At 51.8% G+C, this 20126-nt stretch overlaps 1 protein-coding gene across 14 annotated transcripts in view; it reads right to left on the bottom strand.

The window, feature by feature from the left end:
- Mapt (microtubule associated protein tau) overlaps positions 1–20126 on the bottom strand; it is a 102153-nt gene that overhangs the window by 15942 nt on the left and 66085 nt on the right. For 7 of the 14 annotated variants that reach the window (XM_006970545.4, XM_076543518.1, XM_006970544.4 and 4 more), the window contains 3 exons: positions 13598–13653; positions 9264–9396; positions 5825–6090 (listed from right to left, as the gene is read on the bottom strand). In XM_006970545.4, the coding sequence (XP_006970607.1) occupies positions 5825–6090; positions 9264–9396; positions 13598–13653 (455 nt within the window). Of the gene's footprint in view, positions 1–5824; positions 6091–8126; positions 8181–9263; positions 9397–10786; positions 10988–13597; positions 13654–16951; positions 17693–20126 lie in introns of all 14 variants that reach the window. The other 7 variants (XM_006970542.4, XM_076543510.1, XM_042282946.2 and 4 more) reach the window with 2 other exon arrangements.

The following is a 20126-nucleotide window of genomic DNA, read 5'->3' as shown; positions in this document are numbered from 1 at the left end:
GGGTTTACAACCAATGAGAAGGGAGAACAAAAAAGACTATTTAAAAACATACACACAGGAAGTAGCTCTCTTTCAGGGAGCTAGGAGCACCGCAGGAGGAAGGGTAAGATTTTAACTCTGAGCTTCGACCTCTCGGCTTTCTCTTTTACATTGGTTCTGTGTTTCTTATTTAATAAGACGGTTGGTTACATCTACAGCATAAACCACCACAGTTGGTGTCTTAAATATATTTTTGTTTTCTTTTTTGGTTTTTCAAGACAGGGTTTCTCTGTGTAGCTTTACGCTTTTCCTGGAACTCACTGTGGAGACCAGGCTGGCCTCGAACTCACAGAGATCTGCCTGGCTCTGCCTCCCGAGTGCTGGGATTAAAGGCGTGTGCCACCACCGCCCGGCCTCTACCTCTGGGGGGGGAAGGGGGGGAAGCCACCACATCTTAAGACACTCTCAAGGATCCCAGGCTACAGTTTGGGTGTTAGTGTCAGGATGGGACCTGGGGCCCTTGAGCCGCAGCCCTGGATGGTCCTTTTATCCCGCGCTTCACCATCATCTCCCGTTATTTATTACTTCCGGTTACAAGTGAACTGGCTTGAACTCACTGTGTAACCAAGGCCACTCCTGAACCACCAATTCTCCTGCCTCCACCTCCCAAGTGCTACAGTCATGGATGAGTACCTGGTTCCCTCCATTCTAAGAATATAGCACTCGCTGTATCTCATGCTCTGTGAGAAGCCAGAGGACAGAATGATCTGTGGTGGGCTTCCCAGGCATTCTCTAGCTGTGGGTCAAGACCTCTTTGGGGGTAGAACAACCCTTTCACAGGTCATCTAAGACCATTAGAAAACATATATATATATAAAATTACAATTAATGACTAGCAAAATTACAGTTATGAAGTAGCAATGGAAATAATTTTATGGTTGGGGGTCACCACAACATAAGGAAATAAGGAACTGTATTAAAGGGTCACAGCATTAGGAAGGTTGAGAACCACTGTTCTAGAGGCAGGGACATGAGATCTCACAAGAGGTCACTATCCTTTCCATTCCTTTTTCAATTTTTTTTTTTTTTTAGATAGGATTTTGATATGTAGCCCTGCCAGACCTGGCATTTGCTACACACAGAGCAGGCTGTCCTTGAACTCACAGCAAATCTTCTTGTCTTATTGTCTCAAGAGCTGGGATTCTAGGCATGTTCTATCATGCTTGGCTCCAATAGGTACTTTTTCAAATCTGTTTTAAACGCTGGTCCTTCATCTTACTGTGAACTTCCCACTCTCTCCCCTCAGACACTGTACAGGGCTGGGTCAACTCTGGATGGGGATGTACCAGGAGCTGAGGAGGCAGGAATGGAATCAGCAAATGGGGAAGATCCTTGTGCACAGGCATCCCCAGGGGTTGGGATGGACTAGAAGCCAGCAGGTAAGAACATGGTGGTCTTGGTCCTCAGCCTGGGCTGTACCTTGGAAACACCCTAGTCCATCCCTGGGGGTTACAGAGGCTGGGGTAGTGGGCTCTGTCCCAGGGGTTACAGAGAGGCTGGGGTAGACTACAGCATTAAGCATTTAAAAGAACTTCCGAGTGGCTGGCTCTTGTCTCCAGTTTCACACTCCACCTCCGTGTTCTCCAGTGAGGATCTCTGACCGGCTGCACCCCCTTTTAATGCCACCTCTCTGTGGAGTCTTATGGCGAAACGTGTTCGCTGCAGCAAATCATGGAAGCCAGGAAAAAGCTCAAAGTAGAGGAAGAGATGTTTCACTCTTTTTTCTAATCAACGATCTTGATGTGGAGCCCAGGCTAGGCATCCTCCTGCCTCAGCCTCTCAGGTGCTAGGATTACTAGCATGCCACTATCTTGTTCAGTCTGACAGAGACTTTGAATGGCTCTCTGGATGTTCAGTGTCTGCTGAGTCCCCTCCCAGTCCCTTTCTTCAAGGTAAATGTCACTCCAAGGTGGTCTGTATTCTTTAGTGTCTTTTTTTTTTTTTTTTTTACCGAACCCAGGGCCTTAAGTGCTCTACCACTGAGCTAAATCCCCAACCCCTTCCTTAGTGTCTTTTAAAAAATATGTAAATTATAGCCGGGCGGTGGTGGCGCACGCCTTTAATCCCAGCACTTGGAAGGCAGAGCCAGGAGGATCTCTGTGAGTTTGAGACCAGCCTGGTCTACAGAGTGAGATCCAGGACAGGCACCAAAACTACACAGAGAAACCCTGTCTCAAAAAACAAACAAACAAAAACGTAAATTACATTTATTTATTTGTGTGGGTGTAGGGACAGGAATGTGACACAGTGTGCTTATGGTCATCAGAGGAAACGCTATGGGAGTCATCAGTTCTCTCCTTCCACCACGTCGGTCCTGAAGATCAAGCTCAGATGGCCACGGCAAGTACCCTTAACTGTTGTGCCATCTCACTGACCCCTGTGTAGTTTTTAGAATTATTGCACTTAAGGTTTATTTTTATTTTTATAAATGTGTCTGTGTATATGCCTGCATGTGGATCCTCACAGAAGTTAGAAGAAAAGTGTCAGACGCCGCGGAACTGGGGTCAGAGGCAGTTTTGAGTTGCCCACAGTGGGTGCTTGAGACTGGAGCTCTGGTTCTTTGCAAGAGCAAGAGCTCTTAACCCCTCAGCCATCTCTCCAGCCCCAGGGGTTTTGTTGTTATAGTTTTTCGAGACAGGGTTTCTCTGTGTAGTTTTGGTGCCTTCCCTGGATCTCATTCTGTAGCCCAGGCTGGCCTCGAACTCACAGAGATCCTCCTGGCTCTGCCTTCCAAGTGCTGGGATTAAAGGCGTGCGCCACCACCGGCCGGCTGTTTTGACATTTTTAATCTACTGTGCGTGTGTGTGTGTGTGTGTGTGTGTGTGTGTGTGTGTGTGTGTGTGTGCCTGTATGTGTGTGTGTGCATATGTGTCAGAGGACAACCTCCAGGAGTCAGTTCTCTCTTCACCCACGTGGGTTCTGGAGACCAAACTCCATCCTCAGGCTCGATGGCACATACTTTCGTACTTTCACCCTCTGAACCATCTTGCAGATCCTGACAGTCATTTCTGAGAAGTGGATGAGGCCCGGAAGTCTGGAGACCGTGAAGCCAAATGACAGATGGGAGCTGTGGTGCTGGCCAGAGCCTCCACGTGGCTTCGGAGTTACTCTGCCGAGGCCCTGACCAAGCCATGGGGCCCTGTGAACCTTCCGTCTATAAAGCACATGTAAGTCACAATGGGGACACTCGGGATCTTTAACGGGCCCAGAGCCACTGCTGCGGAGAGACACTTTTTCACCTCCCTGCAGCATCCCCAGCCCTGGGGTAAGTGAGCGATAAAGAAGTGGATGTCATCTTTTCCTCCAGAAGAGGGCTCTTTGCTCAGCCTGGGTCAGGGGTGGGAGTGGTACTGGAAGGCTGCTGGCCGAGGCGTTCTGAACGCACATCCTCTTCTGCCCGCTGGTCCACTTCCCGGGGAGGGTGCAGCTCCACATCCACAGTTTCATCCTGTCAGTGGGGGTGGGGGGTGGGCAGATGGTGGCTGCCAGGAGTTCCAGGGCCTGGGGCTGGGACCAGGAAGGTGCTGATGGCCACCATGTCCCTGTTGCTACAGCAAGTCATTGTGACCTCCTCGCTCATTTTCCTCCAAGGTGAGCATGTGGCTTTGTGGATTTTCTCCTCCTTCTCCTCCTATCCTTCTTTGAGGCAGGGTCTCACACATTCCCCTGGCTAGCCTGGAGATTACTGTATAGACCAGGCTGGCCTGGAACTCACATTTGATGGATCTACCTGACTCTGTTTCCTGTGGCGTAGACCGCATGGCGACCATTGCTGCTTGACAAAGTTCTAGCATTTTGACATTGCAGACCACACTTCTCCAGCACCATTTTTCTTTTCTTTTCAATGATTCTTACTACTAATGCCTTTCCCTTCAGGAAATTCTGAGTGGGCTTTGGTAAAGGATGAAAATGTGTACAATGGTAGCTTCTCTAAACAAAATAATTCTTTGGGAAAAAATTTTCCACCACCACGGAACCAGGAATTCCAATGTACCCTCCTAATTACACCAAGAACAGGAAAGTTAGAAATTTACTAATTTTACTAATTTACTAATTACTGGCCCCAAGGATGAAATGCCTACAATTCAGACCCCAAGCCTGAGGCCATTGAGTGCAAGAGTTCAGTTAATAAATACAGAGAAATCAGAATGGTCCGGTATAATGGGAAGAGTAAGACATCAAGACCTTCCCTTTTAGGAGCATTTGAGGAGAACAGGCCCACACAGTAAGACTAAGAAATTGTAGTTAGCATCTGCTCCACAGAGTCCTTTTCCCAAGGTATTTGGGAAATAAGGGTCTCCATTTCATTGAGGAAAGTTCCTGCTTGATAAAGCAGTCATTCTTATCTCTAGCAAGAGGAACTTGTGGCCCTTCCATTAATGTATGACTGGTGCCTATGGCCAAGGTCAATGTTAGATTCCTCAGTTCCTGATCTCAGGCCACACCCCAGCTCACATGCCCCTTATCTCCCATTTAATCCTATGTGCAACTATAGAGTATAAAAGGTGGAGTCTTTTTTTCAATTAAATGCTGCTGGCAGCCATCCTGATTCACCCTCAGATCAAGTCTGTATCTTCCTCTTCTCCCGACAACTCCACACATCCTCTTTGGGACCCAAAACCCCGCCGAAGCAGGTCTCAGGCACTCCTGAGTACTGGGATTAAGGTTTTGTTCCACCATGCACCTTTCTATTTTTTTTCATCACATGGCTCAAGTTGGCCTCAAACTCGCGATCCTCTCGAATGCAATGCCTGACCCTAGGGCCGCTTCCGAAGGAGGCAGGTAAGCATCTCTGGAGGTAGGACAGCACAGGTGACTGAGGGCTCACAAGCTGAGACCAAGCCGATGGTCCAAGCCAGTGTTGTTAGTGAGACGTAGCCCTGAACCTAAAGTTGGCCTCAGGCTTGAAGAAGATGTGAGTTGTGGACTCTGAACCAGATGCTGCACAAACCCCACTATGTAGAGCCAATAGGAGGGACCCAAGACTCCCCCATAACAACACATGGGGCTTCAGGGAAGGTGCCCACCCAGGCCATAGCCACCTTCCCTCCAGTGACCAGCCCGAAGCAAATTCAGCCGTGGGGAGTGTCCACTATGCGGAGTTGGGGTAAGCATTGGCCCGAAAGTCTGTGGAGCTCTCTCAGCACCTCAGGTGCCCCAGAAGTACGCAGTCCAGAAGACAAGGACCGTGAACTCGGCAAGGGGTCACGGCTCCATCTAGGCCCCTCACTGGCCTCCCCTTACTCCAGCCCTGCGTGGGGAGGGGACATGCTGTGTGTTCCCTCATTTACATGTTGACACCCCAGCTTCACAATGTGACTGTGTTTGGAGATACGACTTTCAAGCAATGACTGTTGAAATACTCAAAGTGAGTTATCAGGGTGCACAGGAGGACTCGGGAGAAACTCGGGGAGTCAGGCCTGCTGACATCCACATAATCTCTCAGTTACAGATTCTAGAATCCTGAGGACATGTCAGTCAGCCTGGACAACGCTCAGAAAGCAAGGAAGGGGGAGCCTCAGGGCCTAGAAAGTTCGCGACAGCCATAGAACCAGCTGCTCCTATTAAGACCTTGAATTTCCCCAGAACCAAGGGGGAAAGCCAAGCCCAACCTGGGCAGTACCAGTGAAATCCACTGTCCAATTAGCAAGGCGAAAAGGAGGAAGGGAGGGGCCAGTGCTCTGGGGGACAGAGGCAAGTCTGGCGAGAGAGACGCGCCTGGACGCCTTTGCAGGCTGCACCCCAACAGACCGACCCGACCCGTATGGCTGTCCATGCCCCTTACCTTCCCGCCTCCTGGCTGATGCTTCAGGTTCTCAGTGGAGCCAATCTTGGACCTGACGTTCTTCAGGTCTGGCATAGGCACAGGAGCGGTCTGCAGGCGGCTCTTACTGGCAGATGGCGACTTGGGGGGCGTGCGGACCACTGCCACCTTCTTGGGCTCCCGGGTCGGCGGCGTTGGTAGGGATGGGGTGCGGGAGCGACTGCCAGGGGTCCCAGGGGAGCCGGGGCTGCTGTAGCCGCTGCGTTCTCCAGATTTTGGTGGTTCTCCTGGAGGGTGGGGAGAGAGGACGGGACTGAGGCCAGGTGGATGGGGGTCTGCAAAGTCCCTAAAACCCCTGGAGAGGGGGATCTGGGAGAGGACCATCTCTGGCGAAGCATCAACTCTTGCCCTGTCTCTTAGATGCAGTGACAACTATTTCCCAGCACAGCAACCGCATTGTCATCCCTGCTCCAACATGGCACCTCCTCCCGCGGACGGCCCAACTCTCCCCAAGCCCTGAAGTGTCCTGAAGTCAGGAAGTGGGTTCTAGCTAGCTGTGTGTCACCCCCTTTCACTGAGCTGAGGCCTCCTCACCTTGGGAAAGGAAGGGATGGGGTACTGCTCCACAAGCTCACTTCTGCCCGTCCTTTACCTTAACTGAGGTGACGCCATGACAGGACCCCACGGCAGCCTTCAAGCTGGGATCCTCCTGACCCTTCCCCCATGGGGCACATCCAGGGCTCCCCTAACTACAGGGCTGCAGAACAGTGTATGAACCACCTGCCCAGAGCTTTGCATACAAGCCACACCCCACACTGCTGAACCCTACCTTGCTGTTCCAGCCCGTACAATGCCCTTCCCCACACACCTTGCCTAATACCATCAACTGCCGGGAAGCCTGTCTGCACTTCTCAGCAGGTTCTGTCCAGCCCCCTCCCTGCGTCCTTTACCCCCACATGCTTCTGTGACAGTACTCAGCATGCCTGGGACACACCTAGAGTTCACCAGCCACCACACCCCTGGGCTTTTGTTCTGTGTTTGAAAACCTCTAATGTTCTTAGCGGGAGGTGGACTTGTGATATGCAAATGTTTGGGCCCCCATCCAGATCTGATAGAGACCTGCAAAACTGGCCTTTCTTAAGCTTCCCAACCGAAGCATCACAGCAAAGACGCTTCCTGCCCATCTCTGCCTAAACATCCATGTTCAGTCTCCAGTTCCACGTCTTGGGAAGCCCTAAAGCCATTGATCGAGTTCTGGGATATGTGGAGCCACCGCTGGTCGGGACTTAGCTCTGCCTCCATGTCCCCAGGGACACGGGATGGCGGTGGCTTGTGTTCTTTTCCTGACACTTGCAGAGTAACCTCGGGTGAGCCGACGGTCCTCATCATGCCCATGTCCTCATCTGAAAGATGAGGGAGATCAGAACCCTCAAGACCTTATTTTGAGAAGGGTATTGGGGGGTAGGGGGTGGAGAGGTGGCTCAGTAGTTAAGAGCACTGGCTACTCCTTCAAAGGACTCGGGTTCTATTCCTGGCACCCACATGGTAGCTCACATCTGTCTGTAACATCTCAGAGTGAAATGCCATTTCTTTAAGTGATTTATTTATTTTTTTAAATTTATTTATTCTTATGTACATTGGTATTTTGCCTGCATGTGCGTCAGATCTTGGAGTTACAGACAGTTGTTAGCTGCCACATGGGTGCTGGGAATTGAACCTGGGTCATCTGGAAGAGCAGTCAGTGCTCTTATCCACTGAGCCATCTCTCCAGCCCATGATTTATTTATTTTTAGTTCATGTACATTGGTTTGCCTATGGGAGGATGCTGGATTCCTTGGAACTGGAGTGACAGACAGTTGTGAGCTGCCATGTGGGTGCTGGGAATCGAACCTGGGTCCTCTGGAAGAGCAGCCAGTGCTCTTAACCACTGATCCATCTCCCAGTCCCCAAATGCCATTCCTTAAATGAAACAAAAATCTCAGCCCAGCAAAACCCTCTGCCTACCAGTGACACTTTCCTATTGGAACTTAGGTGAGAGGCAGTCCAAACCTCCAACACTCCCACATGTCTGCAGGCACATGGTCCCCATCCCACAAACAGCCCTCGTTGCTGAAGGAAATGCAAACACACAGGACGCGAGTCCACAGATGCCCCCAGTACAAACCACACTTGAGAAGAAAAGCATACATGATGTTTCGAGTCTACGCCTCTCTGGGATAGCCTGGGCTAGAAGCAGCAGGCCCTCCCAGCCTTGCAGACAAGCACAGGGGCAGAACACACACCAAGAGAGTCTGCCCACCCAGGGCAGTGGACCCAGAATTACCTCTCTCAGGTTTTGCCCCTGCAGGGGGTAGTTTTCTCTGCACTTGCTTGGAAGCTTAAAAAGAAAAATCCAGACAGCCTCATTATAACCAGGCTCACAGGGGTCTCTGCGAGCACTTCAGGTGGCAGCGCCTGGCTGGTCCACCTAGCACGGGAGCCGGAAGCAGGAACAGGGGACCAGTGAGGAAGACGGAGCCATCGACATGGAGCCACCTAAGGACAGGTGAGGTCGGAAGAGCAAGGCGAGCACTTGCTCCAGGCTACTGTGTGAGCGGGGCCAGCACAGTGCTGAGGGAGAAGCACCAGGATGCAAACCCACGAAACACTCCGTTAATGCCTCTACTTCAATCAGCGCACAGGAAACACACCAGACTTAGCGAAGAAAAAGCCCGACCGTCAGGCAGCACCCTTTGCAATCCAGGCAGAAGCATGCAGCGGACAATAGCGACTGCCCCTGGCCAAGAGAGCAGGGACACCAAGAGCCAGGCCAGACACAGAGACCCACAGGTCTCCTGGGCACCACGAGGGAGCAAATGCAGGCAGATAACACTGAGTCACATGGCCTCCAAGTCCCTTCTGGGAGCAGGTCTCTAGGTTTCGGTTCCTGGTATCTCTACTGGACACGAAACAACCCCACTGGAGCCTGGCCAGGTTCTCCATGCCAACTGGGTTTTATTTACAGGAGGCCAGAATAATGATCACAGCATGCCACTGCTCAGTTAAAAACCTTGAGTTTTGCTAGAAGATTCCTAACATTCCAGCTGCATGAGGCTGATTTGCTGGAGATCCTCCATGATGTCCTGCCCAGGCTAAGTCTTCTCCAAAGAGGCAGGGGACCCTCATTGGGGGGCTGCCTCCCCAGAGCCATGGATTAGGGGGCATGCTCCTTCTCTACCACTTGAATATTCATCAGTCACCTGATTGCATTTTCCTCATGCTTTTAAAATGAGCAAGGTTTCTTCATTGATTAAAAGGCAAGGGTTCATCATCTACCTCAGACAATTGTCAAAGGATGAAAAAGAAAACAAAGTCTCCAGCGCTCAGCAAACTGCAAGGCGTTAGTCAGTGCCAGGGGTTGGTTACTAATTGTTACACCTTCTGGAAGCTTCTGGATTAAGACTCCAGGGAGCATTCTCACCTGAGCCAGGAGGAGTCTTTGGGCTGGGCGTGGTCTTGGCTGGGATCCTGGTGGCGTTGGATGTGCCTTTCTGGCCTGGAGGGGCTGCTCCCCGAGGTGTGGCAATCTTGGTTCCAGTTTTACCGTCGGCCCCCTGTAAACCGAATCAGGGTGAAAGGTTTTTACCACTGGGAAAGGTGACTATCCCCCAGGAGAGGTAGACCACCCTCCCATCTTGACTGGGAGATGGTGAAGGTGGAGAGGGATGCTAGAAGGGTCTTGTACAGTCTCGAGGGTTTGTGGGGCACACAACCGCACAGTTCACTGGCACGTCAAGTATCAGGTTCCTATTTCCTCTTAGATGAATTGTGAGCTAGCCTGTGTTATAAAATAACAGTAGTGCTTGGAGCAAGAGCAGGGTCAGGTAGATCAATGGGCTGGCCCAGGAGGACCATGCCTTGTGGACATTCCTCCCCAGACTCTTCACTATGGATGTAGCTGATGGAGGCTGGGTTCACCAGAGGCCCTGGAAGAGACTTATGCTTCAGCCTTCAGCAGAACACTCAACAGCCAAGCCACGTCTTTTTCTTCCCTCTCCATGGCCCGAGGGTCTCGGTGACTCCTTAGGTGTGCTAAGAACCCTTGGCCATGAACACTGGCTGAAAGTGGGGAGCCAGGGGTGGAACAAACACAATCAGCTGATTGTGAGTGGTGACAGGTCTGGTGGTCAGTAGACGACCCTTAGAACCTCACAAAGATACCACATAAACCGCAGACTCTGGAGGAAGGGAAGAGAGAAGGAGCTGTGGATATGGGTGCAGCTGGAGGCGTGGCCAGTTACCATAGGAACTCTAGAGGGATCTGAGGCTTTCTTCACCATTTATTTTTATTTTTTAATTAACTAATTAATTAACTTCCCTTTTTCGAGACAGGGCTTTACTGTGTAACTACCTTGGCTACCCTGGAACTCACTCTGTAGACCAGGCTGGCCTCCAACACACAGAGATCCTTCTGCCTTTGTTTCCCCAGTGCTGGAGTTAAAGGTGTGTGCCACCACCAACTGGCTGTTTTTGTTTATTTTTTTAAGAGAAAGAGTCTTTCTAAGTATTACTGGTTGATCCCCATGCCTCTTACCCCTGCCTCTGGGTGCTGAAATTATAAGCATCACCACACCTGGCTTCTTTTTTTTTGTTTGTTTTTTTGTTTTCAAAATGGAAACTCACTCTGTAGCCCAGGCTAGCCTAGAACTCACTCTATAGCTCAAGCTAGCCTCAGATTTACAGGAATGTTCCTCAGCGTTGGGGATGGTTACAGGCATCAGGTACCGTGCTTAGCTTGGAGCCTCAGTTTTCAAACTGGGGTCCCCTGGTTACCTTGGGGACTGCTGTTTCGGGGGGGAGGGAGGCAGAGAGTACAGGTCCTAGTCCTCAGTCCCCTCCCTGTCACTTCTTCAGCCATCCAGTGCTGCCTGTGAGTTTAGGTGAGGAAAGGCCTCGAACACCACGGAACAGCAGCCTGTGCCTCGCCGGAGGTCCGTTCCTTACCTTGAGTTTCATCTGCTTTGTTCCAGGACTGCCATTTCGGGGTGTGACAGAAGAGACGTGTTTAGGAGAGGTGGCCGCCGGCTCAGGGCACACGGCAGGGCTGGAGGGTTTGATCAAAGGGTCTGAGCTACCAGGACTGGGGCGTGGGGGGCTAAGGCGGGGCCTACTGCTCAGGGGTTTAGCACAGGAAGGTGTGGATGTCTTAAACATAAAATAAATAAAATCGAAATAAAAGTCAGCATTGGAGGAGGGAAGCACACTGAAAAGGAACAACAACAACAAAAACCCAGAACACAAAGAAGGTGGGTCACAGGTCAAAGCAGTTCTCTCCACCGCCCTTCCAGCAAGGAAAGCGGTCCTGTCCCCTCAGCACTGGGTCCCCTATCAGCTACGCGTGCTACACAGCTGACATGGGATGGACATGAGTAAAATCACACAGCATAGAACTTCTAAAGAGATGCTGGACATGGAGAGACGTTCTGGCACATCCTTTCTCTAGCACTGGAGAACACTGGCTCAGAGGTGCTTCCACTTGCTAAGTGCATGGAGACCATCAGAGAAAAGGCAGCAAGGTTTTCTCCAGAAAGAATGCCAATGTGTCATGGGTCAGAGGCTTTCCAGGTTTTGCCCGACCTCAGGGGAAGCATCTGTTCGGGCTCACTGACACCCACCTTCTCTTCCCACCATGCCAACAGAATCCTTCAAGGAGGATTGTGCCAGAGTCAACCAAAAGCTTTGTTCAGATGTCACTGAGGACACACACATGCCACAAGGACACACATATACATGCACGTATGTGCTTGCACTCGCACATACACACGCATATGCACACACGCACATACACACATACTTTCTGATTAAACAAAGACTCGAATAATACTAATCTTAATGCTATGGAGTCTTGAACTGGCCAAAGTTAACACCAGAACATACTCCACCTAAGGAAATAAGTGTTGCTGGATGTTCTCTGAGAAGGACTCCCTGAACCAGGGTACCTAAAGGCAGAAGGCTGACACTCAACGTTTGCCTCTGGGGACTCTGACTGGAAGGGTGGGCCTGGTATGATGCAGGCTGTGAAACCAGACCTTTGGGAATAAAGAATTAAGAGGCCAAGTGTGGGGTGGTCTGGAGTCCTGACCAGAGACTGCGCTGTGCTGTTCAGTGTATTTCCTCATCCCTTCACTGAAGGGACTGGGGTGCACGCAGTCTGTGCCGCCAGCGGCAGGACAGGCCAAGGGACAGCTGCTTCCACAGAGGAAAAGCTGGAGTGGGCCCGGAGCCCCTTGCTCCCTAGCTGGACAAGACCCCTCTCCACAGGCAGCATTCTCTACCCAGCCTAGATCTGTAACAGATTTGGCTCCACGATGTCCTGTGAGCCAATCCAGGGCAAAGACTGTGCACTAAATGAACATATAAATGATAATAAGTACGTGCACACTTGTGCAAGCATGAGGCCGGAACTCCCTGCCCCTCCCCCGGAAGGGAATGACCATCTTGACTGACAAGCAGCTGTGGATCCTGCTTCAAGCAATGGGGCAGGGCTAAGTTTCTGCCCGAGGCCCAGCTGCCTCTCTCTCTGAGCACCCATGACGGGAAGTCCTAATGAGTACAGAACAGGGCCTTCTGGGAGTGGTCCTCAACCCTTGCTACCAGATTCTAGCACCATCACTCACATCTGGAGACCCACTGGGGCCCTGGTGCTGATTACAGGCTCGATGCTCCGGGCAGCATTCACACTAGCTGCCCGGTTGATCCAATCTGGGTCGTGGTGGGATTTTTCCAGGAAGACACCACTGCACAGCTCTAGAGGGTTCTAAGATAAGAAGTCATGGAGGGAGGGGACTATGGATGAGAAGTGAGGGACAGGTAGGGCTTGGGACGCTGGTCTGTGGCAAGCAGCCGCTTTATCTACCGGGCGTGGCTGCAGAAGACTGAGAGGCCTTCCTTCCAATCCACACTTCTCCACGCTCGGCCTCAGGGAGGCTGTACTAATCCCGAACCCAAGGCAGCCCCACATACAACAGCCACCTCGGCCGCCTGCCTACTCCCCGCAGACCCAGCTCTGTCTCTTCCTCCTGCCTCTGTCTGCTGCCCCCTGCTCTGAGGCAGCCACTGCATAGTAGCTCTCCCATAATTAGCTCTCCTGTTTGCCTCCCAGCTCTTCTGGGCTCACCCAGAATCCTCCCTGCCTCTGTCTGGAGATCACTTCTTCCCTTGCTCATAGCTCTCTGACCCCTAGTGGACTCTGTGGATATGAAACACTGAATATTTACTGAGCCTAGATCTGTAGTGGTAAGGGTAAGGAACACAAACCCCAAACTTCACCCAGAAAATTCACACACACACACACACACACCTTCATTTAAACTATGAGGAAATGACAAGAGGTGAGCGTGGGGGAGGGGCTAAAGAACTTGAGGATCACCCTTCCCTTTGTTAAATACCAAGATGGAAACACTGCCTTTGTAAAAAAAAAAAAAAAAAAAAAAAGCAAGGGCCTTTAAATGACAGCTGTGGACTGGAGAGATGGCTCAGCCGTTAAGAACACTGACTGTTCTTCCAGAAGACCTGGGTTCAATTCCCAGCACCCACATGGCAGCTCACAACTGTCTGTAACTCCAGTTCCCGGGGATCTGGCACCCTCACACCAATGCACATAAAATTAAATTAAATTATAAAACAAAAATGACAGCCACACCCTAGTGACAAGCACTTTGCACACATCATGGATGAGGGCAAACCCAGGCGTGAAGCAGAGCCTCTTGGCGAAGGAGACCGGCTGGTCAGGAGACCGGCTGGTGAGTAACTTACCTTCGCTTTCTTCTCGTCGTTCCCAGTCCTGTCTTTGCCAACACTGGCCACTCGAGCTGATGAAATAGAAAAGGAGAACGCACGTGATGCCCCGTGCGTAAGGTTCGCAGACACGGTTCCCTTTGGCTGAAACCCCGGCTCGTTTTCTTAGGCCTCAAATCTGCTAGCTTGCCCATTGTTAGTGTCACACAGCACACAGGGCCACTGCTCAGAGCAATCCAGCGAGAGGGGGCAGCAGGCTGGCCGAGGGGGGGCACATGCAGAGGGAGTGCGGCAGGTGCGGTTAGAGGTGCAGGTCCACACGCGGCTGTGGCGAGCTCACTCTCTGCATCTGCCAACCACACTGAATGCAGGGCCATTTAAATGCCCCAAGGCCACGGATGGGACAGCCCAGCCTGGCTCCAGGCTGCAGCAGGATCCTTGGATCAGTGTGGAGGATCTCTCTCTCTCTCTCTCTCTCTCTCTCTCTCTCTCTCTCTCTGGCCAAGCTTGGCCTTGCTTTCCTGTGAGAGCCCCACTTATCCTCCAGGGTCTCAAGGCCCGAATGAAACCACCTCGCTATTTCCCTACCCCGTGCTGGAAGGGTCCTCAGTCTCATCTTCCTGGCCATCTTATGCTGACCATCCCAACCCCCACTCCAGGTCATATGCTACCAGAATAGATGAGCCTCGTGGGGATATCCTCCCCTCTGTTATGGAGAACAACCCATAACTCAGAGCAACTCACTAACAGGGACCTTCCCCATCAGCCTCAGCTGCTTTCAAGGCAGTCCTTCCCACTCTGGCACAGGCCCGAGGGTACTCTGCCACTCCTAAGGCCCTTCAGATATGCCACATCCTGCTCACGGAACCCCAGCATCACTGTTAACCTGTGGTTCCCTGCAGGTGGACGAAGACTGGACTTACAGAGTGACCAGTGCTGACTCTCCAGCCCAGGGGGGAGTCTCCCCATTTTACTGTGGAAGAATCACCTGCGGAGACGGCCTACAGACTCCTGGGTGCCCCGAGGCTGGGTGTGCAGCTAACAGGTACCCAGGAATCTGCATTTCAATAGGACTAGTTCAGTGGCTCTTAGGCATTCCTTTCTCTGCCAACCATGTGTGTGTGTTTAGGACAAACAGCCATGCCAATCCAATTCTGACTGAGGGAAAAACCGCCATTTCCACAAGGCCAGACTGTTTCTAACCGCAAGCACTCCAACTGAGATTGTTCCTGGGATCAGTGACATGGGAACACTGCCTGACTAATTCCCAGCCCTACCGGAGAAAGCAGATCCTGAGGATGCTCTGTGCAGAGTTCCTGCCCAGTTGCCCTTCGCCCCTGTTCTACAGTGTTGCTAACACACTCGCCCACTTTTTGTGTTGGTGAATTATCTCACCAGAGTAACCCGCTTATCACCGTCATTACTGCAAATGAACCTGCTAGATCAGCACTTCCTGAGTCCAGGTAGGACTCAACAAGCCCTGCTCCGGGAGATGTCAGCACGTGGTATCAAATACACTCGGGAAATCCAGAGGGCCCATCCTTTGTAGAGGATCCCTGTGCACAGCACAGTAAGGGCTCTGAGGAGTCCCACAAACACGGACATTCCTGAGCTTTGCTTAGCCTGTTTTTTTCCCCTTCTAAATTCTGTGTCATAGAACTATACCCTCCCTACCACACCCCATTCCTCTTGACACCTGGAGGACCAGAATTTGATAGAACGTTACTTTGGAAAACATTTAAGGCAATCATTTGTCCTCCTTTGCCTTGGAGTTTAAAACAGAGGTTTTCCCTACTCGGCCTAATTTTTGTTTTAAGACAGGGTCTTATGTAGAAGCGTCAGGTCTTGAACTCCTGATCCCCATTTTTCTCCATCCTGAGTACAGCGCTCATTCTTGGCATTGGCACAGGGCATCATGCCCAGTTTTTTTTTTTTTTTTTAATGATCATGCTATGTATCCCAGGCTAGCCTTGAACTCACTGTGTATCTCACTATGTATCCCAGATTGGCCTCAAACTTGCAGTGACCCTTTTGTCTTAGCTGGAATATGCTGGAATGGCAGGTCTGTGCCACCATCCCGACAGGCTCTACTACTTGTGATATTGGAGTGTTCTCTATAAGCAGAATTTAATCCGTAGCTAATAGATGCTTTTGACTCTGTGCTTACGAGGCATCAGGTTCTGGGCCCTGCAAATAATTCTAACATGCCAAGTAGTCTATCCTGACATTTGTTTAGGTCTTGTACAAGAGCACATGAATGTGTGTGTGTGTGTGTGTGTGTGTGTGTGTGTGTGTGTGTGTACCACGTACATGCCACCCCATGCATATGGAGGTCAAAGGACAAACAGAGAACTGACTCCACAGTTGTCCTCGGATCTCTGTATCCATGTGGCAGCGTGTCTGCACTGGGTGGGTCTTGGGGATGGAACTTAGATCATTAGGTTTGGTAGCGAGTAGCTTTACCCACTGAGCCATCCTGAAGGCCCAAACGCCAAGTATTCTAAAAATCTTAAAGCCACGAATGTCGCTACCCAGAGGCTGCTCACCCTGCAGCAAAGGGTTCCAGATGGGGCTGCACACAGGGAACCAGCCCGTCCCTGACTGACAGGAGGGTCACTCTGGACCTAAAAGGTATGCTTTATTCATCATTCTGCTGCAAGCAGACGTGGAGAGAGGTTTGGGGGCTGCTAGCCACCTCACAGGGGTGGCTGTCACCTGTCAAATGTGACACGCCATCTGTCGGTGAAAGCATCAGAGGACAGGCAGGTGAACTCAGCGGCTCTGCACCAGGAAGACACACTCCAGAATCCCCTGGAAGGCGACGTGGGGGACCATGGCAAGAAGGTGCCTCTCAGAGCAGACCTAACCGGATTCTGAACTTGACCCCAACCATTATTTACTCTGGGTACTTATCAGAAGGTCAATTTACCGCCCTGAGGCTCAGTTTCCTCATCTGAAAAGTGGGGCTCATGATGCCTCCTCAGAGCGCTGGGAAGGTTCTCGATTGTGAATGTAAAAATGCATCACAAGCCTCCAAAAACGAGGGACGCTGTTAGCCACTCTATGTAGTGTGTCCACCAGCCGCCCGTGGGCTGGTGGGCCGGGGTGGATACGTCAAGTGGGCAGAGAGCCAGACAGGGCAGGGAGCACAGGGCCAGGTGTTGGTGACATGCACAGTGAGGGCAAGCGTGAATGGAATCGTGCTACCAGAGGCTGCAGGGCAGGGGCTGGGAGGGGGCAGCGGCCCAGGCGGTGGCTTTAGTGCCCCTCCTGGAATCTCAGGTGCGGGAGTCAGGAAGGCCAGAAGCTCAGTGACAGTGTCCACAGCCTGGAGGGTGCCAGGGGGGAGTGAGAGGGCTTTAAACCACAGACCTTTAAGTTGAGGAACCCGACTGACTGGCCTTCCTGGCAGGCCAGCTGTGGGCTGCTTCTCAGATGGTTCCAGAAGGCTAGCATCTTTGATGCCCTTACCCACAGAGGGGCCCTGGGCCTGGGGCTCCTCTCCAGAGGCCCCTACCAACGTAGCCCCTTCCAAATCCTGCTCCTTCGGCATGCTGGCTTTGATTTCCACGTGGAATGTGAACTCTGGGGCAGCCTCGGGCCCTTCCTCCATGGGCCCTGCGCCAGGCCCATCGGGCTGTGAGGCCTGGGTCTCTGTGGAGACTTTGGAGAGGAGGTCAACAGGAAGTGGGATGATACCCTCATCTGGGGACCCAGGCATGCCAGTTGTTTCCTTGGAGACGGCCTGAGGGGCTGCCCTGCCAGGGGCCAGGGGGGCCTGGGAGGGAGGGGAGTCTTGGGATGACTCATCCATGTCAAGATCTTCATCCACCTCCTCCTCACTCCCCAGCCTGTCTTTGCCCCATGCCTCCTTCTGAGGCGGCTCTTGCTGCAGCAGCTCAGAGGCCGGGTGGCTTCTCTCTACATCCTCAGGTCTTGTCCCCGAAGGTTGGCATGTAGCCTCTCTGAGGCCGTGTGGCAGGAAGGGAGCCCCAGACACCTTGGGCACCGGTTGGCAGATCCACTCTGAGATCCCTGGGTCTGGAGCCTGGCCTTCATGGCGCCCTGGCCCTCCAAGCAAACTTTCTGGGAAAATCTGGACCTTCTCTGGCTCTGTGTGGAGATATCCAGCAGAGGAGGGCTTCAGAATGGGCAGGCCCACCTTGACAGGCTCTGGTCTCCACTCCTGGGTGGCCTCCTGAGGACCAGCTGGTGGAGGAGGGGCCGGGCAGGTGGGGTGCTTCTGGGGACGGTGAGTGACGTCCAAGCCTGGAGTACCTGACTGCTTTTCACCTAGAGGTGGCAGTGAGACCCCAGAAACTTCTGTGCTCAGTCCGGGCTGGACTTGAACACTAAGCTTCCTGCTCAGGAGCCTCTCAGGCATCTCTCTCTGCTGCTTGCAGAGGCAGTGGTGATAAATGGTTAACAAGGGAACAGATATTGTTTAAGGGGAACCACGGTACTTGCCATAAGAAAAGACCCCTCAAAGGTATCAGGACTCTCCCAACAGAGACAGGAGCCTGTCTTGGGCCCAGCTCATTGCTTGGAATAAATGTTCCCTTGGTCCGTCTGCCACTAGCTTGCTGCACGACCCTCTCTGGGCATCAGTGTTCTTGTCCATAAAAGGGAGACTTAGACTTGGTAACCTCTGAGGTCCTCTGGCATTCGGCTGGGCCAGAGCCTGCTGGCATCTCTGTGGTTACCCAGCATGTGATTATGGGCTCAGATGCATGCTCAGCTACCATTTACAGAACCCAAGCTCCCAGAAGATTCTGGGCTCCCGGTGGCCTTGTCTGGGTTATGACAGTGATCTCTGTGTTCTGTCTCTCTCTGTCTCTGTCTCTCTCTCTCCCTCTCCCCTTTGGGCAGGTGAAACCAGTGGCATCATAAGTTACCTGGCCTCTCTAGCCCTGCTCTGATTTGGAAAATTCACAAGCTGTGACTGTTGCCATGGAGCTTTGCTAACTGACCGCAGTATGGTGCCTCTGTGTGGAACAGCAGGGCATGTATAGCTCTGTGGTCAACCTTCATGGCCTGTCTTTTGCCCCAGGTGAGGCAGGAGCATTGGGACCCCTGCTCTAACTGCTCACCCAGCACACTGCCCACCAGCTCAGCCGGTCTAAGCACGTTGTTTTTTCCATGGATCAGTCACGTGATATTCGTGTAAAACCCTCTTTAGAGCATCTGGCTGTGCGTGAGGGATGAGGGAGTCCACTTGAGTCCTCTGGTTCTGTTAGATCACCCGTTTGGGACAGAGTCTCCTACACTTGAGGCTGGTGTCAAACTCAGGAGGTGACCAAGGGTGACCTTGAACCCCTGGTTCTCCTATCTTTACTCTCCAAGTGTTGGGATTACAGACATGTGCCACCACACTTGGGTAACTGAAGTTTTTGAACATCCTACCTGGTCCCAACACAATATCTCGAGCAACTACCCAGTTGCTCTCCTCTAACAAAACCTATAATATTCTCAAAGGCTTTGGGGACATAGAAGAGAAGTCTGGGTGGGGGAGGGGATGAGGCGGAGAACATGTGTATCCACACGTATGTGTAACTCTGGACACACACCAGTAATATGTCTACTAAACCTCTGTCTAACCCAGTGGGACTCAATGTGGCTGGCTCACTACCAAGGGACCCAGCTCCAGCCCGGCTCTCTCCTTCCTTCTGCCAGACTGAGTTCACAGTGACATTCCTTTATGGTCCCAGTGTCAAGGTTGTCACATGACAGCTGATCAATCATGCATTCTACATAGGATAGCTACTATCTAGACAAAGCACCCATTTCTGCTCCTTATCAGATGCCTTATTGAGGCCCTTGATCTGGCTCAAGGATTGAAGTAGGAAACCAGCAGGGTCCGGCTACCCAGTACCAGCCGGCTCATGGATCAGAGGACCCGGAAGCTACCAGCCATGATGCCATCCCACAGACTTGGGCCTCTACTACCTTCAAGAAGATGCTCCCTAGAAATTATTTTTGACTGGGGTGTCCTGCAGTCTGATATACTGCAGGCCTTTCAAAGACTCCATTCAAGTTGAGGCGAGGCCTCAAACAGACCCACACAGTAAACACACGCAGTAAGCATACGTTGCTGTGTGTGTGAACTGATGAGGAACCTAAGCATAATCAAAACTCCTAGAGGGAGGATCTGGCCTGGGAGAATGATCTCTTCCGTCTCCAGGATACTATAAACTTCTCAGTAAATATGAAACAGGGGCCAGGATGCAGCTCAGTTATCAGAATGCTTGCCTGGCACACAGAAGCCCTGCGTTTGATCCCGGGCACTGCACATACTGGGTGTGGAGGCACATACCTGCAACCTTAGCACTCAGGAGGCCGAAGCAGGAAGATCAAAAGTTCAAGGTCATCCTTGGATACAAATGGAGGCCAGCTTGGGCTACATGGGAAGTCATCTCAAACAAACAAACAAACAAAGAACCCAAACCTTTCAACACGCAGCCTCACTGGGAGTGGGGGAGGGGCACAAGGTAAACAGGACCAAACAAAATCTCTCCCCAACTCCTCCTCAGGAGCCTAGTGTCCAAGT

This window comes from Peromyscus maniculatus, chromosome 8 (genome assembly GCF_049852395.1).
Source record: "Peromyscus maniculatus bairdii isolate BWxNUB_F1_BW_parent chromosome 8, HU_Pman_BW_mat_3.1, whole genome shotgun sequence".
In the NCBI taxonomy this organism is placed as follows: Eukaryota; Metazoa; Chordata; class Mammalia; order Rodentia; family Cricetidae; genus Peromyscus; species Peromyscus maniculatus.
This window is presented reverse-complemented; position numbering and strand designations above follow the sequence as displayed.